The following is a 24,744-nucleotide window of genomic DNA, read 5'->3' as shown; positions in this document are numbered from 1 at the left end:
CAGTGGCTTAGTGGAGCCAGATTGGCGCTTGGCTCCGCTCTGCAGGAGTGGCTGCCATGTTAAGATTTCCCAAGGCGTAGTGCAGATGTTGGGTATTGCATCTTGGTGAATTTAACATGGTAGCTGTGGCATAGAGCTGAGTACCAGCTTGGCTCCCATAATAATAATAATAATATCATGGGCACAATCTCCCATCATGATATGATGCCCGCGACCAATAGCAGATGCTGGGCAAACACAACTGCAGGCAGGAGGGGAACTGGGATTAATTGACTGGTGGTGGCAGCAAACAGCTGTGCTGCACCGTGGCTCTGACAGTGTCAGGGATGGTGGTCCTGATGGCGATGGGCCCTTTGAGAAAGTGGGTGACCACACTGGCCCGCTGTGTAAAGTTTCCAATCCACGTTCAAGCGGGAATGTTCTTGCAAGCTGGTCACTTCACTGTTGCATTTGCTACTCCAGCGTTGCTCATTAGTTTAACACTGACACTTCTGCAACCTGCATAGGTTTCGAACGGAGCAGTTGCTATGGCCAAAACCACCCTGGAACAGCTCCTGATCAGGTGCGCGACTCCTCTGAAAGATGAAGAGAAAACAGAAGACATCCTCTCGGCCCAGGAAAAGTCTTTCCATCACGTGACCCATGACCTGGTGCGAGAGGTGACCTCTCCAAACTCCACCGTGAGGAAGCAAGCGATGCACTCCTTGCAGGTGCTTGCCCAAGTCACGGGGAAAAGCGTCACTGTGATCATGGAGCCCCATAAAGAGGTGAGGCGGCCTGTTGACGTTTAATTGTCTGTGACCTGATTGACACATGCGGCAGGCTGAGATAGCAGTGTGAACTGTACCACTGCAATCTGCTGGTGAGGAGTCACATTTCACAACGCTTCTTTATTGGGGGAAAAAAAAACTCTCTGGAAATAGAAAACTAGCACATTTATAATTTGTAAATAGTAAATCACCACCACCAGAATGGGGGGATTGGCTTGGCTAGAATCTGTTTCTTGGATGTTCTCAGTGTTTTTCTTTCAGGGACTTCTCACAAGAGAGAGCATTCAAACATGAAATCTCCACGTTGCAGCTTTAAGGGTTGCAGTCTACTCTGCCAGTTCAGAATGCTGCTGCCTGATTCTGCTGTATTTTATTAAATATATTTATTTTTTAACATTTACATACCACCTTTTCCTCCAAAGAGCTCATTTTATCCTTTTAACAATCCTGGGAGGATTGTTGGGCTGAGAGGCTGTAATCGTTTCACATCACAGGTTGTACATACACAATGTTAAAGCCCTGTCATTACTGATCCTGTATTAATCTGTGTAATAACTCCTTGGAAAAGGTGATACAAGAACTGCAGCTGGGTAAGCATAGCTCCTAAGTTCCCCAGCAAGCCCTTGGCTGAGTCATGTTTTGCATTCAGGTCTCTCGAGTCCCATCTCCTTGGCCATGCTTGCCCATGAACTAAATATTCTCCATCGGGTGCTTATCCGAGCCTTCCTTGAATGAGCATTTGGCAGCACACATCAATTTTCCTTCCATATTTTATCCTCGCAACAGCCTTGTGTGATAAGTAGGTTGAGAGATACCGATTGGCTCGATATTTCCAATTGAGCTCGATGTTTTAAATGGTTTTTAGATGTTTGTATTAGGTTTTACTTTTACTTGTATTCTTTATATTCACTGATGTGTTTGCTGCCCTAGGTGCCCTTGGAAGGAAGAGGGATATAAATGCCCTAAGTCTTTGTAGGGGCTTGAATGGCTCATCCACGGGCACCTCTGGGTGTTGTTGGTCTCAAACTCCTATCCGCCCCAGCCAGCATTGTTTGGGATGATGGAAGTTGTTAGTCAAACAGCATCCGGAGGTGTACAGGTTCCCTAGCCCTGCCCTAACCACTCTGGCTTATTTTCTTTTCTTGAGATTTATCTTTGCACTGCACATTCTGGGAATCCTCCCATGCGATTATTTTTCAGGCCTTGTTTTTCTTTGGACCAGTGTTCCATTCTGCATATACTTCAAAGCCCTATACGGCCTAGGACCCTCATACCTACGGGACCGCCTCTCCTGGTATGCCCCACAGAGGAACTTACGGTCTTCAAATAAAAACATCTTGAAGGTCCCAGGCCACAGAGAGGTTAGGCTGGCCTCAACTAGAGCCAGGGCTTTTTCAGCTGCGGCTCCAACTTGGTGGAACACTCTGTCACAAGAGACTAGGGCCCTGCAAGACTTGACATCTTTCTGCAGGGCCTGCAAGACCGAGCTGTTCCACCAGGCCTTTGGTCAGGGTGCAGCCTGACTCCCTCCTTTGGCAATCTTTACAAAACTTTAGTTTATGGTTGCCATCAATTTTGAATTTGATCTTAATTAATTTTTTATAATGTTTTATAATGTTGCACTATTTTAGTGTTGTTAGCCGCCCTGAGCCCGGCTTCGGCTGGGGAGGGCGGGATATAAATAAAATTTATTATTATTATTATTATTATTATTATTATTATTATTATTATACTTTGCTATATCCACTTTTGTGCTGTGTCTGATGATCTTGTGATAACAGGAATTTTGAAAGATTAAAATACTATGATTAGTGCACAAAGGATTAGTCATGATTCTGACCTTATATGTCACGGAAGCAGCACAGAGGTTATCTAATGATAGCAATCAGTGAGAGACTTTGCGGGTTTAATTGTGGATGGTTGTATTGAGGGAGTGATGTTTACTGTGTGTCCTGAATTTGGGTTTGATAATCCTGCATATAAGAAGAGTCTGCGATGATTGAGGGAAAGAGAAAGGTGGCCACGCAAACCAAGACCCCTTTTCTGATGCTCTCTGCTATTTTCTAGGTCCTCCAAGACATGGTTCCTCCAAAAAAGCACTTACTTAGGCATCAACCTGCAAATGCCCAGATTGGTTTGATGGAGGGGAACACATTCTGCACCACCCTTCAACCCAGACTTTTCACCATGGATCTAAATGTTGTAGAACACAAAGTGTTCTATACAGAGGTACTTCCCTTTGGTCTTTATGTTCACAAATTTTAAAACTTGTCTCCATGGGTTTTTCCACGATGCAGTTTTGGGCTACCAACCTATGTACACATACTTGAGAGTAGCAGGATTATTTTTTTGGGGTGTGGGGGGTGGAACCATAGTTCTTAAACATTGCAAAACTGATAAAAGCGAGAAGTGTAAGTATGCTTAGTAAATCTGTCATTCACCAGCTGTAATTAATTAATGTTACTATATTTAGACATTCATAATGTGCCCTTGCCAGAATGCCTTGGCTTTTCTTCATGATGCCGCTATACTTGTTTATTTTGCGAAGTGTAAGTTTTTAAGAAAAATTCCCTTACAATGACCTCTTGTAAGGTGAAATGCATTTTTAAATGGGCAGATATTGTATATGCCACATAGTTTTAAAATAATTGCGATGAGCAGCTCTGATTTACCTTTTATATGGGTCAGATGCAGATAATTGAAATACCTTCACTGTGTTCTTTTTGACACCTGCTGAAGACATTCCTATTTAGACAAGGGCTACCCAGATGTTTAGAAAGGGGTTTTTTTTAGGACTTTTGATTTGTTTTACTCTATTTTATTGCGGTTTGAACCTCCCGTGTGTTTTAATTTATAGTTGTAGATGTTTTAGTGATAATTTTGTTTTATATTTTCTCTAAACTGCTTTGACGTTTTGCTACAATCAAGCAGCATATAAATTTTATAAAATAATAAATAAATAAAATTGGGACTATCAGACTGATCCATTGTTCGTAATAATGGTTCAAAATGGACAAAAAGGTAATGGAATACAATACTTAAGTAAACAATTTGGAGCAGTTATGTAATTACAAGGCAGGGTGCATTAGTCTAGTCAATTAAAACAGTGAACAATGATGGGAAAACCCTTCCAAAATGCAACACCTGGTATTTTTTTGTTAATGAAATGTAAATGGTTGTGTTTGGCTTCAAAGTTCCTTGTTTAAATGACAGGTAAACAATTTAAAGTGTGTTTAGAGCCCCACTCCCTGGCTCAAAACAAGGAGTCATGTCTTTTCCATCTCCACTTCCAGCTGTTGAATTTATGTGAGGCTGAAGACTGTGCTTTGATGAAATTGCCCTGCTACAAGAGTCTTCCGTCATTGGTACCTCTTCGGATTGCGGCACTGAGTAAGTTTATTAAGACTTTGAATACGGGTGCTATATGCTGCATTGTATAGAAAGCACTGGGGTTGATGCTATAGTGGGAAAGGATGGGACCCTGTAGATAGAAGGATGTCTGCAGCCTGCAGTAGCATCTGTAGCATAGTAGTAGGCTGAGCACCAACTTAACTATGTAAACATATGTTGCTCCCTTAAACCAAGTCACACTGTTGGTTCACCTAGCTCAGTATTGTCTCCTCTGACCTTGCTTCTCGCTGATACACTTTTAAAAACTGGTGCCATGGAACAAATCCAGGAACTTGTGCAGGAGTGAGGAGCCTTTGGCTTTCCAGTTGTTGCCGAACCACAGTTCCCATCATCCTGGCTCATTGGCCATGCTTGCTAAGGCTGTTGGGACTTGTAACTCGCTTTTGGAGAGTATTGGGAAACCTCCGTTGGTCCAGAATGCGGCATCAAGGATGTCAGTGGCTGCTCATTCCTTTTCCTGAAACAACAGCACTGGTTGGCAGCTTGCTTTGGGGCGCCTTTGAAAGTGCTGGTGATGGGCTTTTATGTCCTGGATAACTTGGGTCTAGGATATCTTGGGGATCGCCTCATCTTGTATCAAGCTGCTCACTGCTCAAAGTCTAGTAGAGAGACCCTTCTGTGCCATGACTATAGTGGAAGCGCAGTTGGGTGAGGCCTTCTCAGTGGCTGCACCCAATTGTGGAATACCTTTCCTGGTGATGTTCATTGCATCTCCCTTGCCTTCTGCTGCTATTTGCTGAAGACTTCTCTGTGCTAGCAAGCTTTTGTGTTGCAGGGCAGGTATTTATTTATTTTTTTGGTGGTATTGGAAGTTTAGCTAAGTAAATTAGCATGCAATACTAATTCCATTTCATTGGCAGAGCCAGGGGCCATGTTCACCTGCCAGGAACGGGTCACAGCCTGTTTCTCTTCGCCGCTTGTCATTCACGTTCTCTTCTCTTCTGGAACATTTTCCCTCTCTTCACACATGGTGAATGGTCCAGAATTCTAAATGTGCTTTGGAAATCGGCTACTTGTAAAACTACAAATGATTGCCACCACCCCCTTTTCTGAAGCCTGTTGCTGTTGGCAAAGCATGTTAAGCCGTCTGTAATTTGGGAAGAAATCAAAGAAGTGTTATAGAAATAAAAACAAAAGAGTTGTTTCTTAACCTTTTTGAATTTCCAGTTAATAAGGAAGCTCAATTTCCTTTGATTTTTGCAGATGCCTTAGCTGCCTGCAATTATTTGCCGCAGTCGAGAGAGAAAATCATTGCTGCGCTTTTCAAGGCACTTAACTCAACAAACAATGAACTCCAGGAGGCAGGAGAGGCTTGCATGAGAAAGGTTTGTGGCACTGAAACAAAGCAGCTTTGTACTGACTTTTTTTCTCTGCTCAAGAGCTGAGTAACAAGGAAGCTGTTTTGCCATTGGGATTAATGGCTGCTCTGTTTATATCTCTGTTTGCATGATGCCAGTGTAATTGGGGCGCCATGAAGTGGGTTATTTTTTAAATAGCTTGATCTTGGGCATAGAAGCTCTCTGCTGCCTCTCAAATGTGTACAACCACTTTCCAAAGAAAGAACAACGTTGTTCTGGGGTGCTTTATTGATGTCTTGCTGTGACGGGCCCCATAATCTTGGGAGTGGGCTGTTGATGTCATAGCTATAATGCAACTGAGTGTTTTTAATTATGGTACCTAAATAGCTAATGTAACTATTGATTGCTGCTTAAAACCTGCACCGTACTCGTATTGAACGGCAGGGCTGAAAATGCATTCAAATAGTAAGCAGGTGTTGGGTCCCCGTAGACTTTTATAGACAAAATATTGAAGCGGAAGTCTTTTCAAAAGATTTGGAAAATTGAGTTTACTGTCCTAAATCTTGATGGCAGGGTTTACATCGCTCAAGAGGCCACTATAACTAGTCTTGCCATCACCCAGATCCATTGTGATGCCCACCACCAAGGGGTGATAATGACCCATGCAAGATGGAGTCCAGTATGTCTAGGGTTCTGGAATAAACTGTAAACGCAGGCCAGGCAAGGGCCTTGGGCAAAGACCAAGGTGCTGGGTTGGTACCATAATGAGCAGTCCTGCAGTTGTGGCACATTGGCTGTCCACACCCAGACTTGCTTAGCTCCAACAAGCTCTGACACAAGTGCCTAGCTCTGTGATATCAGAAGTTTGTCCTGTTGGAAATATGGGTCTCTAAAGTTGCTTATTGCTTTATTGGAGGAATCTTCCTTCCACGTGGAAAACGTAATTGCCAGTGTGAAACTTTTTCATCTGTGACCCAATCCAAATGTATCACAAGCCATGGTTTGCTTTTCTTAACCACAGTTAAGGGTTTTTTTTAAACCCAAACCATATTTAAAGACTTGAGGCTAACGGTTTGATTCCCCAGCCATTGCAGTCTTTCTGCTTGCAAGTGGTTTCTCTGGTTATCTGCTGCTACATGCATTCTGGAATCAGCCTTTGTTTAACAATTTCAATCATGGGGTTTCACTCTGGGATCTTTACTAACATTAAGGCAAGAAACCATAGTTATGTCTGCACTGGGCCTGTGTACTTTATTTCTCAAAAGTCACAATTATTTCAGTAGGGTTTTTTTTTCCTTTCCGCTCTAAGGATGCGTTAAACTTGCAGTCAAAAATACCAGCTCACGTAAATGCTTGCGTGGAAATACTTTTATGATGTTGCTTCTGTTACTTCCTGTCAGTTTTTGGAAGGTGCTACGATTGAAGTTGACCAGATTCACACGCACATGAGGCCTCTGCTTATGATGTTGGGTGATTACCGAAGTTTGACGCTAAATGTGGTGAACCGCCTAACTTCAGTGACTCGACTGTTCCCTAACTCCTTTAATGACAAATTCTGCGATCAAATGATGGTAAGAACATGGAACCGCTTGAATGATTTTTAAGCAAATGTCACTCTGAAATCGAAAGTTTCAAAGAGGAGGCTTAAAAGCTATTTAATAGATTTGTACAAAGAATCTTCTTCTCTCTTTAACTGGATTAATTGGGTGTCGGATGTGCGGTGGGAGGAGGAAACTGGAGTACGTGAATCTTCAGTTGGAAGCTGAATGTGAACTAGTTGGCTTTAAAAAAGTGCTGCTAAATTGAAATGAAAGCATGCCCCCCCCCTTTTAAAAACAACAAACCACAAAATGTCAGGCTACTTTGGCAAACATTCATAGACTTGGCAACTTTATTTCTAATGCTATAATAAACATCCAGTATGCATTAACAAGAACATGTCTTTAACCATTAGAATCTGCTCCACCTTGTTATTTAAGTTGTTATCCAGTTGTGCCAAATAAAATAACATCCAAGGGTTTAGCAACCCAAAAACTGGAACTGGGAACTTGCAGCTAGGCTCCTAAAGAGAATCGGCAAGCCAGTCTCTCTGACCTCACCCCCACCTCCAAATTTGGTCTGTTATGTGTAGGATTTTACTGCTGCCAACTCTTGCTCAATTTTTGCAGCTCAAATGAGCTCTTCCAGCACAGCTTGAATACTGGAATGTCAAGGGTAGCTGGCGGTGGATTAGTAGCAGAGGTAAAATCCTGGCCAGGGACTCTAGGATGTTCTAGTCATAGGGGCTAGAGGCACAAACAGAATACACCAACTGGAACAGAATCCCTGTTCCTTGCTGTTCTGCCTAGGCGTCTGTCTTTCCCTTCAACTTTGGAAAAACATTGCTGGCTTTGGATGTGTGTGTGTGTGTACAATTACTTGTGTGAGCCTTTTGCAGTATTGCAAGAACTTAATGCTAAGCTGAAGCTGTTTGGTCTGAGATTTGTGGCCCCAAGTAGTGGCATGGCCGGGTGGCAGGCATTGAACTGAATGTTTCCACTCGCCTCCACCGCTGCTGCCCTTGCCACCCACCTTCATTCCTTCTTGCACCAGGCACAATGGGGAACTTAGATGTGACCTTGTTCACATGGCATGGCACAGCTGGAGACAACACGTGTTTGTCATCAAGCTGGAGGTTTCTTCATGGCTTTAGGATGTAGATCTTGAGGTGAGCTAAGGCCGCTTATTAGAATAAGTTCTGCATCAGGGAGCATGCAGCAATCTTCTCATAGATTCCGGCTGGACAAAAGATCTCATTGACTGCTTCTACCTGGGCAAAAATGAAAAATGCCTTGGCTGCAAAGCCCTCAGTGTCTGCAGATAGAAGTCTTGCCTCCTCACTTATAAACACCGCCCCCCAAAAATGAATACAACTATTATACAGAGTTTCTTTATTGTAAATAATTGCATGGCCATGCTTAGCTAACAGAGGTTGTAAGAAAGCGGGAAATAACACTCGATATTGGATTCCCCCACAGCAACACCTGCGTAAATGGATGGAAGTGGTAGTTATTACACACAAAGGAGGACAGAGGAGTGATGGAAATGTAAGTTGATTCTGTTCTTTTTCTGGGGCATGAAAAGCCAAAGCAAATGGGATGAAATGTTGGGGAGATTGTAAACGCTAGCTGCTTCCTTTCAGCGAACTACATACCTGCTTAATGATTGTCTTTGTGTGTGGTTTTTTTTTTTGTGTGTGTGTATAATAGACAAATTCTTGATGCTTTTACAGAATTGATATGGATGATGCTTGTTGTTCACCTACTCTATGGTAGCCACGCTCAATCTTGTGGGATGCTAGCTGCTGAACTTTAAGTGTGGAGGAAGACCTTAAGAGTGCACCCTGTTGTAGGGTGAATTGAGCCTGTGCTTTATATGAAAACTGTTGGTTGCACCCCTAGTGATTTCAGTGGCAATCCATCCCAGTTCATTGTATTCAGCAAGAAGCACAAACACTGTCATTAACAGAAATCCATCCTTAAGAAAAACACCTTGACCTGGTAGAGATTTCCTCCCACTCCAAATCAATGTTACTGGATGTTCCACGTCTCTTGCAAATGAGTAGCATGTACCATTCTCCCATTCTCCTTTTCTGCAGGCTAAATCTGTGTGTGTGTGTGTGTGTGTGTGTGTGTGTGTATATACAATACATTAAATCATTGTTGGAAATGAAAGCAAGACTGCTATTGGAATGAGATTGTGAAGAAAGCTGGGGAAACAATGCTTAAAAGGCCGAGGCTTGTTCAGTGTTGTGCCATCAGTTTTCTTACTTGTGTTGGATGTTAGGGTTACTCAGGTTACAATCCCTAGTGAGTACTAGCTTACTGGTACTTGAAAGTTTTCATTGTTAATTTCTTGATTTCCCGTGTGTGTGTGTTTGTTTAATTCACCCAGGAGCTTCATTGGCACAACTCGGTGAATGAGAAGGAGTTGGGCCAACCCGCCCCCTTTTAAGGGTGGGTTTTTGCAGCCTCTTTTGTCTAGTAGTAGTTGTGCAGTAGCAGCAACTCGCTCTGAACTATGTGTGCTCTTTCATGTAAACGAAAAAGTTCTGTTGCAGACTCTTAAATGTTTGAATATACATATTTATCTATAATTCATTCTTTAAAAGGGGGGAAAGAGGGAAGAAGCTTGACAAGGCAGTGTCCGAATACGGTTTCAGTCTGAGTGTGAACATTTGGCCGTTGTTAAAAGCATTGTATATGGTGTTGTGGGAATACAGGCGTGGTAAAACACCATTAGTTAATAAACACTTAGAAAGGATGCACCACCTTTTGAAGCATTGCCGCATTATGCGCTAGGCTTGCAATCTGCTCAGTCCCTTCGAGACTCCTGTGCTTCAACTGCGAAGTATGGCACAGTCTATTAAGCACTGTTCCACTTTAGCAAAATCCTTCCCCCCCACCACCCAAATATACCTGCAAGGCTTTAGGAAGACAGGAGCTTGGTAATTTGCCCCAACAGAGTTCAAAGGGTGCAGCTGGATGAGGCTAAAGGCCCATATATTCTAGGATCCTGTTTCTCATGGTGGCCAGCCAGTTGCTTCCAGAGAGCCCACAAAGAGGATACGAAGGCAGTAGCCCTCCTACATTATTCCTCCCTAGCAATTGATATTTCCAAATCTGTTTCCTCTGAACCTGGTATCCTGTATAGCTAGCATGGTTGATACCTGCTTTTCTGGTGGTGGCACTTGCCTGCAAACTGGCATGTTTTGATTTGGCTGTTCACTTTGTGCCACGGGTGGCCCACATCGTCCCCTGCAGATGTTGCCAACTCACCATTTGTGACCATTGCTAGATCTTGCTTGGGCTGATGGGAGTTGTAGTCCAAAACATCTAGAGGGTGCCATGTTGGCTACACTTGGACATGCCTAACATACATGATCTAATCATGTTGTAAAGGGCCACCACAGGTAAGTATTCTTTTTCCTGTAGTTGGCGGCATAAATGCTTGCCTGAGAGTGGCTTCCTGCTGCCTCAAGATGGCCGTAATCTGAGAAACGTTAGCAATGGTATTTTAACTCATGTAGGCTACATAGACTGTGCTATTCCTTTATATCTGGCAGTGTGCAACCACTTAAAAACACAAATTCTTCCATACATCGCAGTAGGTGCAACTGCTGCTAACAGCCAGGCTTTAACAGATGCACTTGCCATGATGAGGGTGACACAACCCTCTGGGGAGTGTGATACGCAGCCAGCCGCCTAGGGTGGAACAGGAAGCACTCTTAACCAACCTTCTGACTCTGGAGCAGGAAAGGCAGAGGAGGGAAACTGGATGCTCCTGCTTGGTCCTTTGTCCAGTGGTGTCCAGGCAACCCTTCTCCTGCCAGATGTCCTCCTGTTGGGAAAGGCCAATGGTGGGAAAGAAGGGTTGGGCAGTGCTGCTCAGGGCACTTCTTACCAGCGTTGCCCAGTCGGCTACTCTTCTAAACAGGAAAACCCAGCAGTGTGTGTTTGTGTCGGGTGACATTACCTGGGGTGACTTTGAGAAGCTTTGCCCAACCTGGTGTGCTTCCCCCCATTTCTGTTTGGTAGGGGAAAAGGGGATGCTGGTGCCTACAGCCTTGACCAGCAAGACCACTCAAAAATCGCAGATCCCCGTTAACAGCTGGGGCTTGAATCCTGTAAGCACTTGCCACCGGAGTTAGTCTGGCCCAACAGCAGTCTCGGCTACTGTTCAAATGTGGAGGTGTGTGGCAGAACTGTTCTAGGCATTATCACTTTCATCGCTCATGGTGAATCCCTTCCTAACAGCTATTGGGAATCAACTGTGGCTATCATAGTAAGTTCCTTCTGCTGCCACTAGTGTTGACTCTGGGGGAGGAGTAACCATTCGGAGGGGGGGGGACTGGGGGACTGGGCACTGGACATGGGGCGCTCCCCTTGCTCCCATCCCATGAGGTGAAACGCAAGTATATTTTAAGTGCTGCTCCGCCGTGTCCCTCCTGTTTTTGTGTGCAAAATACGGCTCCATGCTGTGGACAGCGAAGAAGTGACTCGGGGTTGCTTCATTATCGTGAGAAGTCTAGCAGGCGCTTTCCCTAGCCTTTCGCTTTCAGCCTTTCCACTAGCTCTTCAAGTGGAGCATCCCTCTGGGAGTTCCCCCAAAGTCTCAACATCTGAAGCAAAGCCACCCTGTTTGCAAAGCAATAGAAATACTGCGCTTTCAGGAAAACGTAACTTGAAATTTTAAGAATGCTGTTCTCTCTCTCTCCCCCCCCGTGTGTGTTTTTGTGTGTTGGGGCAGACTTTACCCAAATCCTTAATCTCCTTTCATACCAATTAAAAACAACAACAACAAGGTTCTTTATTGCTTTAATATGTATCTGCCTGCAAGAGGTTTGCATTCCCCGTGCTAATTAAGCCGTGCTTCATGGCTTCATGGATTATAAAGCTGGCACTGCTGTATTGGATACTGTTGACAGCATGATCATATGCATGCAGCCATTGTGTTTAGCTGCAGGCATGCATTAAGAGTGTCTCCTTCAAATCGGCTAAAAATGGATTGTTTGTTATTTGTCACTTTTTCTCCAAGGAGCTCAAGGCAGATCCCCATTCTCCCTATATTGTTCTCACAGCGATCCTCTGATATAGATTAGGCTTGTGGCTGTGCTTGAGCAGTCACACCTGAGTTTCATAAGATGTGATGTGAACAAGCTTTGTTCTATGCTATGGCTTCCTTCCTTCCTTCCTTTGTGCAAGCCAGGGATTGACCACCTTACTAGAGTCTTCTGCTATACTGAAACCAAGAAACTATGGTTAATGGTTTCCAAACAGGAGAAGGTATTTAGTGAATTGTACCATGACTTCATAGGGACGCGGGTGGCGCTGTGGTCTAAACCACAGAGCCTAGGGCTTGTCGATCAGAAGGTCGGCGGTTCGAATCCCCGCGAGGGGGTGAGCTCCCATTGCTCAGTCCCTGCTTCTGCCAACCTAGCAGTTCGAAAGCACATCAAGTGCAAGTAGATAAATAGGTACTGCTCTGGTGGGAAGGTAAACGGCGTTTCCGTGTGCTGCTCTGGTTCGCCAGAAGCGGCTTAGTCATGCTGGCCACATGACCCAGAAGCTCCCACAGCCAATAAAGCGAGATGAGGCCCCAGAGTTGGCCACAACTGGACTTAATGGTCGGGGGTCCCTTTACCTTTACCTTAACCTTTACCTTTACCATGGCTTCATATCTTGGCTTACTGGGAAGTCTTTAACTATGATTTCCTGGTTTGGATGTAACAAGAAACTAAAGTTAACTAAAGACTTCCTGGCTTATGCAAAGAGAAGAATGAAGCAACTGTATGTAGCAATCTTATCTTGTCTAATTCACCCAATATAGCATCTTCCAAAGTTAGTCAGTGACTAATGTGCATTTTGAGAGTCCCCTCCTCTTCAGGCTGTTTGATAAGCTGCCCTACAAATCTCAGAAGATCCTGCTTCCATCCTCTAACTATTCACAGGCATTTTATGACCTTGCCATGACTTCATGTTGAGAAGTGGTAAAAACGTGTGCCTGTTCTCTCCCCGGTGGAAATGCTACTAAGCGCTGCTGTTAATTATTATGACGCACATCAGTTTTACTAGGTTAGCCCCAAAACACCTCTTAAAGTTTCATTTTAATTTTCATTAAAATGGTTTGTGAGAGTAATCAAACAGCAAAATACAATAATACAGTATGATGTAAAACTATGGTTCTACTGCTCAGTTGCTCACACATTTTCCACCTGCTCAAACACACCCATAGCTCAGTCAGTCTGCATCAACACCCATTTGCTCACACTTCCACTCAAAACACACATTTCCTCACTCTCAACAATTACCTTTGCTCAGTACTCCTCTGGGTACATATGTTATATAGAAATCCCATACTACGACCTTTTTTTTGCCAAGGGTATTGTTTGTGATTCCGGTTTGTTCTGTTCTACTCTATTGAGCGTTGAAAGGTGGTTTGTTTTTCTGTTGTCTCTGTGGACATTGCCTGTCTCCCAAGATAATCTGAATGCCGCCTTTACTGTCTTGTTCATCCCTTAATATCCCTCCTCTTCTTCCTTGTGTGCAAGCTTTAAATATATATATAGATATATATATGGGAAGTTGTATGTATTCAGTGTGTGTACAAACAGCCAAAACAAAAAAAAGATGCTTTTCCTCCCCATCCTCAGGAGAGTATTTCCGAGTGCGGGAGATGTTCCTTGTCTCCATTCTGTCAGTTTGAGGTGAGAATCTAACCCTACTAAAGTCAGTTTCTGACTCTGCTCTGAAGCATAGCATATACACTTTTCTTTTGCATTTACGTTTTTGTGGTTGTCGTTGTTGTTCACGCTGTGAATTTTTGTTTTGTTTTGTTTCGGTTCAGCCTGCCATGGAAGGGGTAGAGGTGAGAACTTTCAGTGGAGGTGCCAGGAGGTTCTTTGTTTGGGTTTCGTTCCGTTCCTTTGTCTCTTTCTTTCTCTCCTTCTCCTCCTCTCTCTCTCTCTCTCTCTCTCTGTTTATGGTTTGTTTTGCTATGGTTTGTTAGCTGTATTTGTTATGTACTGGGCGAAGTGCATTGTGCCTTGAGTGCAGTGCTGTGACTTGTCCTCTGTTGTTTGTCTGTGGCGGAGTTGTATCAGTAGCATTTGCTGTGACCTGTGGAAGGACTTATAAAGCATGTTTTCTTTTTTAAAAATGAATAAATTATGAAGTTTTTGGTGCAGTTTCCCTCCCTCCCTGTACATACGTTGAGCGGAAGCCTTCTTGAGTTGCTAACATCTAAAAGGAACAGATTTCAAAGCAAAAACTGAGGCCCCACTCCTAATTCGAATGTCTGGCGGCTGTGCAGGCCTCTCTGTTCAAGTGGGGAGACTTGTGCTTCATTCAGTTCAGGAAATGCAACCACCTTGCTAGACCTAATGTACTGTGTGTATGCATGCACAGTTTCTTGCCCCTTTTCCTTCTATGGTGTTTGTCATAACCCTACATAAGAAACTACCCAAAAGGTCAACAGGAGGTTTGCTGCGTTGGGGTCTGTGGAAGAGCTCGGAGGTCAGTGGCTGATGACCTGTGGGACTGGTGAGGCAGAATGCAGGGAGTCCGAACCATAGGTGGAACAGAGCCAATGGGAAGTAGATCCAGATAATTCTAGTTTTGTCCCCATCCTCCTCCCTGCTAACTTCAGCAAGGTCAACATGGAGGCTAAGGAAGAGGAAGCTGGCCGGAATTCCGTGATCTCCTGGACTGTTTGTAACTTAGAAGGCAGATAGGTTGAGGCTGGATGAAGGCAGACTGAAGTTTGTGTGGCAGTGCCCTGCTTGCCCCAATGGACCGGCCTCTGCTGTAGGAGGATAGAGTTGAATTTTGAAGTTGCTAGCCCATATGAATTGAACTCTGACGCAGGCCAAACAGAACTCTTCCTTTATAGTTTTGTACAAGCCAGCTTTTAGCAGCAGCTTTTGCCTTTTGGAGAGACTCACACAGTTAGTGTGCCCAACATTGGACATTCACAAACCTCCATACCACTGTTGTCATACCATTTTTTAAAAAAAAATAAAACCCCAGAGTTTTAAAGTTTCACTATTGAAGCAAACTGAACCATCTAGCCACCCGTTGTCCCCCTCCCCCAGAACAAAACAGCTATCTTACATGCCCTGGGTAAGTAGTTGTTGTTTTAACTCCTTGCTTTGGTTTGCCAGCCATGCTAACACCTAGAAAGGGGAATAGAGTTCCCATTAGGATCCGTTGTGTGTTGCATTCGAACGCTGCCTTAAAGTAAATGGATGCTTGCTAATGTTTCCATTTTGTCTGTAGGAAATGAAGATTTGCTCAGCAATTATAAACCTATTTCATCTGATCCCAGCTGCTCCTCAGACACTCGTTAAACCCTTACTGGAAGTTGTGATGAAAACAGAACGGGCTATGTTGATAGAGGTAAAATGGCACTTAATTTCCTTAATTGCTTCTGCTCTTCCATTTGTAATACTTGCTTTAATTGTGTTTTGAATTGTTTCAACTCCCCTGTGGAATCCATTTGATTTAAAACATTGATTTGTGGACACCCCTCTTGTACTCTACTCCATTTTTAAAAGAGTTTGGAACTAGTTCTAATGGATTTTCAAGGTCCAAATGAGAATTTAACTGTGTGTGTGTGTCTCTGTGTGTGTGTGTGTGTGTGCGCGCACACACACACACACACGTACATACATACATACATACAGGAGGGAGATCGAACTTGTGGTCAGATTAGAATTACATGTAGAAATACAATGTTCCACTGTAGCTATATAGAAACGTTTTGCTTAGTTTGCCCTTGAGAGAAAGGGCCAGATAATGTGACATTTCAAACATTTCCCCACTGAAAACACTGAAGGTTCAGATGTGCTGGAGAGAAAACCATAATTCTAGGCTTGGGCGTTGCTGGCATGTTTGCAGTCCTTAGAAAAACATAACCCAAGAGTGCAACCCTAGCTGCCTTGAACTTGTCCACATGCTAAATGAAGCTTCTTTTTCTCTGGGATTTGTTTTCGCAGGCTGGCAGTCCGTTCAGGGAACCATTAATAAAGTTTCTGACGCGTCATCCATCACAGACGGTTGAGTTGTTCATGATGGAAGCAACCTTAAATGATCCACAGTGGAGCAGGATGTTCATGGTAACTCATGGTGTTTTGCTTTGTTTGATTGACTTTCAATGCTGGTGGATGATCAAGGTGCTTGCAAGTGTAAGATCTTTCTCCGCTGTCACCTAGCAGCAGCCATTGGGCTGCAGCAGAGGAAAAGAAGGGAAGCTGGGCTATTCCATCGTTTTTTGTTGGCATCCATCTGTCTTGAGAAACAATGGAGTGCACCTCCAGGGGTGAGGTCAGGCTGCTGTATTAGCAGCACCGAAGTGACCTTCTCAGGGAGCAAGCTTGGGCTGTGTGTATGGAGGTCCTGGGCTGCCCAGACCCCCCTCTTGGCCTCTCTGATGTGGTCCAAAGGAAAGCAGAGCAATGTACCAGCTTGGCTGCAGGAGTTGCCGGAAGAAGGAAGTCACTATCCCAACCATCTTAGGTTCTCCACTCCAGATATGTGCATAGTTTACTCCTTAGGCTTTTATTCTCCTGAAGATATCCCGCAAGGCACTAGAGGTTTAGGATCAGAGTTTTCCTTCTCCTAGACGCACTACCTTCCCAGGTTGTTGAGCCCCATGCAACAGCAGCCAAACTCCAGGAAAATGTTTTGATTGGTCGGCTATTTCATTGATTCTGCTGATACTCTATTTTGCTTTGTAGCTCACTTGTGTGCTCCTTACTTTACAGCTTTGCCAAAACACTGCCTATGGAAGCCACAGATGTCTGTGGCATCTCCCCAGTAACCATTCTACCCTACTTTGCCTTGTCTCCTCCTTGGCCTCCTACAGTGCTAAGGCAGAAACTTCATCATTGGCTGTCACAGTGCACCCATATAAGAGCAAGACAGTTGCTGGGGAGCTGCCCTGTCCTGGCTCTTCCTCTGCAGCTAGTCTGGACTGTCCACCTTCTCTCTCGCCTGCTGGGCAACAGTCTGTTGTTTTGTCATCACGCTGCCGTTCTCACGGCTGCCTATTGGAGGCTATGCAAACTGCAGTGTGAAAACATCCTTAAAATTTTATTATATAGTAAGAAATATAATTACCAGCATGAAGAAAGGAGGGAGCTGCATAAAGGAGGAGACGTAGGGAAGGGAGTGTACAGGTGAAGATTTAGAACAGTTCTTTCATCTTTATTTGCTAAATTAGCATTTTGTTGTATCAGGACTTGGACTTGATCAGGACCTGAAGTCTGCCCACTGCTCTAGCTCAGTCTTCCTAATTTGGTGCCCTCTAGATATTGTTGGACTCTGGCTTCCATCAGCCACAGCTAGCATAGCTAGTGTTTTAATGATGGCAGTTGTAGCCCATTGTCTCCTGAAGGGCACCAAGTTTGAGAAGACTGATCTAAATAATGTATGATATTTAAGTAAGCAATTTTAAGCGTAAGATTGCTCAGATATAGCTGACACTGCACCCATGTATAAAACTGCACAATGTATGTTGCTGGCAGACTTCTGAAACAATTCCTTGCCTTCATCAAGATTTTTCTTTTATCATTTCAAAACCAGAGCTTTTTAAAACATAAAGATGCGAAGCCACTGCGTGATGTTCTGGCAGCTAATCCAAATCGCTTCATCACATTATTGATACCCGTTGGTACTCAAGCAGCTGTTCGCCCTGGCTCTCCCAGCACCAGCACAATGCGCCTTGATCTCCAGTTTCAGGCTATCAAGGTATGGCATTCCACCTACCTAATTGCACTGAATAGTTCACACCTGCACCTTCTGTTTTGGTTTGAGATTGGTGGAATCTGTCCAAGAACAATTCCTCCTTGGTGTATTCCAATGGTAGTTCTCCCCCCCCCCCCCTCTGTTTGTCCCATCAGTCTATTCCTAATCCTTTGTTGTTGTATTTACTGCAAGGAGTGCCCGGTGCTGCCCAGGAACTTTTAGAAACCAGAAATTAATGTAATTTTTTTTAAAAAAAAGATAATGTAATTTGTGTGTTTGGACCCGTCATGAAAAAAATTGAGTGAAGTCACAGGTGTGCCATTTTTTTGGTCCACCATCTTGGTTCAAAATGACACCTGGCCCCCAAATGACTATGAAGACATCCTCCTCCAGAACTCTCATGCTGAGTTTGGTGATGATATGTTGAGAGGGAGCTGAACATGTGCCAGAAGCCACCAAAGTCACATTTTGGTCCACCATCTTGAATTAAAATTGTGCCTGGCATCCAGACATTGACGAAGTCCGCTGCTGCCTCCTCAGGAACCCTCATGCCGGGTTTGGCAATGATATCTCAAGAAGCATCTGAATACATAGAAAACAAATAGACAAACCGCTTTCCAAAGTATATAGTAGATTGGCAGCACTGTGTGTGTGTGTGTGTGTGTGTGTGTGTGTGTGTATGTGTATCTGACCTCCTTTTGAAATTCTTCTAAACTGGATACTCTCCTGTATTGCTCCCTCCCTCTCCCCCACTTTCCTCCTTTGATCCCATTTCCCTTATGGTTTGAAGAGATGAGAGCAGTTCTTAATGTCTTTCTCCAGAACTACTGGAAAGGAAACATTAAATGGACATAACTAATAACCCGCTTAGGGCTATTTAAGTACCGCGTACATGTCCTTGCTTTTGTTTTGACAGATCATAAGTATTATAGTGAAGAATGATGAGTGCTGGCTGGCGAACCAGCATTCCTTGGTGAGCCAGCTCAGGCGAGTGTGGGTCAGCGAAGCTTTTCAGGAAAGGCACCGCAAGGAGAACATGGCAGCCACAAACTGGAAGGAACCAAAGCTGCTGGCGTACTGCTTATTGAATTACTGCAAGTATGTCGATCTGCGAATGCAGAACGTTTCATGGCCAATGGAGAACCTTTCATGGTCAAGAGCACCACATTCCCTTCTGGACAACCTTCCAAAGGCCACATGGCAGTGGTGGGCGGGCCAGAGGCAAAAGTGGGTGGAGCAATCGATGCAAATGTTACAAGCGGCTCATTTCTATAGATGCTCATCCTTCCCCTCTCTGCTGCAACCTAGACAAGCAAGAAGGGCACGAAGCAGGGCTAGCAAAAGCTTTGTCCCGGGAGTGTTCTGAGAGAGAGAGCTGGAAGGCTGTGCTTGGCCCCCAGGCCTGCAGTTACTGATTTAGGCTAATAGCAATTCTCCAATTCTCCCAAGTGCCAGTCCTTATGCAGCCAAAATGGTGCCATCAGTGTTCCCTGGACCACTGGCCAAGCTGTCTGGGGCCAATGAGGGTTGGAATCCAACATCTGGAAGGCCACAGGTTCCTCATCCTTCCCCTAATGTATGCTCTGGTTAAACAGAGGCCTCTTGGGTAGTTGGGAAGCTAAGCTGACTTCACTTTAGCTCAGGTGTGGGGAAACCTTTTGCCCTCGAGAAGTTGTTGAGCTGCAGCTCCTATCAACTCTGACCATGCTTGCTGGGTCTGATGGGAGTTGAGGGCCAAGGTTCCCTACACCTGAGTGAACAAGTGATGGGGAAATACTTCTTGCTGGTGAGAAAGGAGAAAGCTAGCTGGTTGAATCTAGCTTTCTTTGTAAGGTGTCCACTGGAAATTTGGGCGCTTCAGTGTTATACAGAGCACGTCTTTTTCAGAACTCCTTTCTTAGCTTGATGTTGCTTAGCCTTGTATATTTTACTTCTTCCTTAGGCGAAATTATGGTGACATAGAGCTGCTCTTCCAGCTTCTCCGGGCTTTTACCGGCCGTTTCCTCTGCAACATGACTTTCTTAAAAGAATACATGGAAGAGGAGATTCCCAAAAATTACACCATTGCCCAAAAACGGGCACTCTTCTTCCGCTTTGTTGACTTCAGTGATCCCAACTTTGGTGATGAGCTTAAAGCCAAGGTAAAGCAAATCATTTAAATGAAAACGGGTTGGTATTTTTAGGTTCTGTTTCCGTGGGCAATGCAAGTTGCTTGCTTAAATGTCAACAAGGGTTTGATAATTGGCAGAACTGCTTCTGTGAAAATGCCAAGCCTAAAGAAGAGCAATAATGGGTGAAGTCAACAATTATTCAACTTCCATTTGATTTCCCCGATTCTTGAATATTGACATACCTGTTTGCCGGCAGCCTTTCTATTTTTTGGCGGAAGAAGCTTAATTTCCGGAGGGATCCACAGTGACTCTTGGTCCTAATCAGTCATAGCCCTGCCTGCTAAGTTTGCAATTATCTGGCACTTTAGAAGAGGACATGGAAGCTTCCTGCTTGCATTGTTATGCATTAAAAAAACCTTATCACTGAAATTTTAAAATAATTTAAAATTAATTGCCCTGGTTGTTAGTGTAGTATATCTTGCTGTAAGCATAGTTGCTGTGTTTCTGTATATTTACTCTGAAGCAGAGGCAACAGCTTGTTCAGTGCCAAAGACCACAATAAAAGCATAGAAAGCATAAGAGATCTGCAGCTGGTTTGCTAATTTGGTGGCACATAATTAACCTCTCTTGCACATAATTTGAACGAAGAAAGTGGATATCAAGGAGTTAAGCCTTAGTTGGCAGAAGCCTGGTACACTTGGAGTGTTTTCTCCATAATAGTTGAGGTTTTTAATTATCGGTTAGCATCAGTCATCAATTGCTTTTAAAAGCACTATTGTAACTTAGAATTGTGGGGGGTGGGAGAGGTGGGCAGGGGAGAAGAGACCTTGATGGTTACATTTTATTGATTTTTTAATTCATTTTATTGTGAACCACTTTAATCTTTTTAGGGAGGAAGACCGGGACAGAAATCATTCAAAATAAACAAATAAATGATTTCTCTCCCCCCCCTGATCTGCAGGTTCTGCAACACATTCTGAATCCGGCTTTCTTGCACAGCTTTGAAAAGGGAGAAGGCGAACAGCTTCTGGGGCCCCCCAACCCAGAAGGAGATAACCCCGAAAGCATCACCAGTGTATTCATAACAAAGGTAGTTCAGCCTAAGGAGGGGAAAAAAGCAAACAAACCCAACCTGGGCGTTGGGGTGGTGGTCAAGTTGAGATCAGTGAGGACTGTCATTTCTTTCCAAGGCAAGGTCCTAGCTTGATCAGGAAGCCTTTGTGGCATTTCCTGGTGCGAAGATTCTCTGTGGCCAGCCTTGGGTGGCTGGAGACATTCCAATACCTGGAAAACCTTTGCTGCCTTGAGAAATCCTCCAGCCCTTTGCGGGATTTAAGTGATGGAACAGCCATGTGCAAAGCTGCAGGTTCCCAGTTCTAGCCTTGGTAGCTCCTGGTGAATTGAGCCCCTTGCGCTTTGTTTGGCGATGCATCCTGAAATTCCTTTCCTTTTCCTGTTTTGGGGTCAGGTACTTGATCCAGAAAAGCAAGCTGACATGCTCGATTCGCTCAGGATTTACCTCTTGCAGTTTGCCACTCTTCTCGTGGAGCATGCGCCGCACCACATTCACGACAACAACAAGAACCGGAACAGCAAGCTGCGGCGCCTCATGACCTTTGCCTGGCCCTGCCTGCTCTCGAAGGCATGCGTGGACCCAGCCTGCAAATACAGCGGACACTTGCTCCTAGCACACATCATCGCCAAGTTCGCCATTCACAAGAAGATAGTCTTACAGGTAATATGTGTGTGTAGATTCATATTTAAAACGTGTCCACAATCTTTCTGCCTGTCCGTCCCCCCCCCCATTCTTTGAAACTGGACATTGGTTAAATAGCCATGTTAAGTGGACATCATAAGAGTGTGGTGTCAGGCCAAAGGTCCAGTTAGCCCAGCATCCTGTTCTTACAATGGCCACTCAGATCCCCGTGCGAAACCCTCAGGCAGGAGCTGAGCACAAGAGCATCTCACCTCCTGTGGTTTCTAAAACTAGCATTCAGAAGCACTGCCACCTCAACTATGGATTGTGGCCATGGATAACCTTGTCCTCCATGAATTTGTCACACCCTGTTTTGAATTCATCCAAGTTGGTGGCCATATATGTACATATGTACCAAATACATTACAGTGGTACCTCAGGTTACATACGCTTCAGGTTACATACGCTTCAGGTTACAGACTCCGCTAACTCAGAAATATTACTTCGGGTTAAGAACTTTGCTTCAGGATGAGAACAGAAATCGTGCTCTGGCGGCACGGCAGCAGAAGGAGGCCCCATTAGCTAAAGTGGTGCTTCAGGTTAAGAACAGTTTCATTTAGTAGTAATGCTAAGCTACACTGCTCTGTGAGCTGACATTTTAGGGTTAACAATGTGTATTATTAAGTATAAATCAAAAGTGCAAATATGAAAGTGGAACCCATGTGGTAGATTGTAAGTCAGAGGTGGGTTTTGGATCCAGACCAGTTAAAGATCACTGTGTATAATGGATAATTTGGCGCTTTTTGTAAAACTACCAGGCAGACAATATAATGGAGAAACAGTCATTTTATTCCCTAAAGAGGGCTGCCTTCAGATGTCTTCTAAAAGTTATGTAATTCTTTATCTCCCTGACATCTGAAGGGAGGACGTTGCACAGGGAGGGCGCCACTACCAAGAAGGCCTTACTTGGTCTAGATAGGCTTAGTTGGAATCCAACATGGCAGCAGCAACATTGGCATACTTCACCTGGTGTAGCCTCTCGACTCAGCTGTGGGTCCAGACCCCCGGTTGAAAACCTTTATTTCCTTTTCTGGATTTTATTTTATATAGTTGTGTGTGTTTTCCTCCTCTTCAGGTGTTTCACAGCCTCCTGAAGGCTCATGCGATGGAGGCGCGAGCCATTGTCCGGCAAGCCATGGCTATTCTGACGCCAGCAGTGCCTGCTCGGATGGAAGATGGCCACCAGATGCTGACCCACTGGACAAGGAAAATCATAGTGGAAGAAGGTCACACCGTTCCCCAGCTGGTCCATATTTTGCATTTAATAGTCCAGCACTTCAAGGTATTTATCTTTATTATTTATTAAAATTCTCTACAGCCCTCCATCTGAAGATCACAGGGCGGTTTACAGCATAGAAACACAAAAATACCTACGAAAACAATACCCCCCACCAGCACAGTTTAAAAGGCCATGGGTGGCTTAATTAATCAAAGGCCCAGGAGAAGAGGAATGTTTTTTCCTGGTCCTTAAAGATATGAAAGGAAGATGCCAGGGCGAGCCTCCCTGTGGAGAGCATTACACCAAAGAAATCCTGCTCACCAGGGGACAAGGTTGAAAATCGCACCTATCCTGCCCCACCAGTTCTCTTTCCCCTCCGTCTGCCATCACTGGGCTCCTCCCCTCTGAGGGTTATAAGACATTGATTGACTGGGAGCTTGCACCTTTCATCCGGTCTGATTCTGGTTGAGCTCCTTCTGAGCAAGTGGCCAGTCTAAAAGCTTCTTCCTCACACATTATTCCATAAAATGGATTAACAGTGTAATGAATGGATACGATGCCGGCCATAATGTTCTCTCTCTGTCTCTTACTAGGCGTTAAGATGTGTGCCTCCCCACCCTGCCCCAATATGCCATAAAGTGGCCATGCAAAGGGTTGGCCTTGACCCAAATAACTTCATCAGTGGTGTTTGCGTGACATAAATTTTCAGTGCACACAGAAACCCTCTGAGATGTTCTTAAATGCCAGAGAACACAAATCAAATTTGGAGTGGCTTGTTTCAGCACAGAACACTTTGTAAGGGTACTTTGTGTTGATTTTCAGGCTGGATTGCCTCTGAGGGCCCAGGGGAGTAATTTTGGTGCAGGACGAGAACTGTTGCGCTCTTGGTCCAAGTTTCTGGTCATTTGGAGCTACTGCGAGAGCACTTTTGTCACTTTAGAATAATACCCCAAAGATTTGCACTCTTTGTGGGCTTAAGAGAGAATTGCAAACCTGAGATGAAAGTGGCCTGTAATCCATCGGCCAGAGGCACTTAAAATACAGTATACAAACTAGAAAGCTTGGCTTTTCTCTTCCTTGTAATGCTTTGACCCTGCTAGGTTTCAAAGGCACTGGCGGAATCTGTGTGTCCCTAGGCCTGCTTTGCACAGCTTGAATTGAGGAGGAAGAGTTAGATGGCTCCCAGCTTCATAACCTGTAAAGCATATTTATCAGCTCAGTTAGAAAAACCTGAGGCTCCTGGACTGAAAAACAACATTGCCCCACACCTGATGAATGCCTAGTTGCCAACGCTGTTTAGCGCAGGAGTGGGGAACTTTGTACACTCCAAGCACAACTTTGCCTACTGCGCAACCTACCTTCCAGGAGATACCAGGGCCAGAGGCAAAAGGGGGCAGAAGGATGGATGTCTCTCTTAGCTTTACACAATATGCTACATTAAAGCCATGCAAAATCCATGAACTCCTCCCACTGCCCGCAAGCAAGAAGCATTATCAAATTTCAAGGGCACATTCCGGCCATTCAGAAGGTGTGGTTCAGGGTTATTCAGAGATTTGCTTGGGTGGGCGTCCCAAGGCTTGGAAATGACTGAAATGTGTTTTCTCTTTTTTGTAACTTGGAAAATATCTGGTATTATTTCTGAGCGTATATCGGATTCCTGTATCTCCTGATGTCATTGGAAGCACGATGATGGGGTCCATTCCTAATTCCTCCACCCTCCCTGGAACATATAGATTACATATTTTTCTCAGCCCTTTTAATTTTGCTCCAGTGGCAGGAGAATGGAGGAAGGGAGAGAAAACTCTCTTCCTTCTTAATTCTGAAGGATAAATCATATTTGTAGAAGGTATGGACGTTATATAGGGAGATAACCATTGTGACATGCTCCGTGTGGG

The 24,744-nt window shown here is 44.4% G+C and overlaps 1 protein-coding gene across 5 annotated transcripts in view; it reads left to right on the top strand.

The window, feature by feature from the left end:
• Positions 1-24,744, top strand: part of TRRAP (transformation/transcription domain associated protein) — a 166,222-nt gene that overhangs the window by 34,254 nt on the left and 107,224 nt on the right. For 2 of the 5 annotated variants that reach the window (XM_083413267.1, XM_083413268.1), the window contains exons 26-41: positions 507-767; positions 2,838-2,999; positions 4,064-4,160; positions 5,385-5,506; positions 6,880-7,050; positions 8,497-8,565; positions 13,671-13,724; positions 13,865-13,885; positions 15,295-15,414; positions 16,014-16,133; positions 17,602-17,766; positions 18,680-18,861; positions 19,706-19,904; positions 20,836-20,964; positions 21,343-21,609; positions 22,706-22,912. In XM_083413267.1, the coding sequence (XP_083269393.1) occupies positions 507-767; positions 2,838-2,999; positions 4,064-4,160; positions 5,385-5,506; positions 6,880-7,050; positions 8,497-8,565; positions 13,671-13,724; positions 13,865-13,885; positions 15,295-15,414; positions 16,014-16,133; positions 17,602-17,766; positions 18,680-18,861; positions 19,706-19,904; positions 20,836-20,964; positions 21,343-21,609; positions 22,706-22,912 (2,346 nt within the window). The remainder of the gene's footprint in view (positions 1-506; positions 768-2,837; positions 3,000-4,063; positions 4,161-5,384; positions 5,507-6,879; positions 7,051-8,496; positions 8,566-13,670; positions 13,725-13,864; positions 13,886-15,294; positions 15,415-16,013; positions 16,134-17,601; positions 17,767-18,679; positions 18,862-19,705; positions 19,905-20,835; positions 20,965-21,342; positions 21,610-22,705; positions 22,913-24,744) is intronic. The other 3 variants (XM_083413270.1, XM_083413271.1, XM_083413269.1) reach the window with 2 other exon arrangements.

Source organism: Podarcis tiliguerta (assembly GCF_965153285.1).
Source record: "Podarcis tiliguerta genome assembly, chromosome: 14".
Taxonomy (NCBI): Eukaryota; Metazoa; Chordata; class Lepidosauria; order Squamata; family Lacertidae; genus Podarcis; species Podarcis tiliguerta.
The sequence above is the reverse complement of the archived record's forward strand: the minus strand, read 5'-3'. Positions and strand labels throughout refer to the sequence as shown.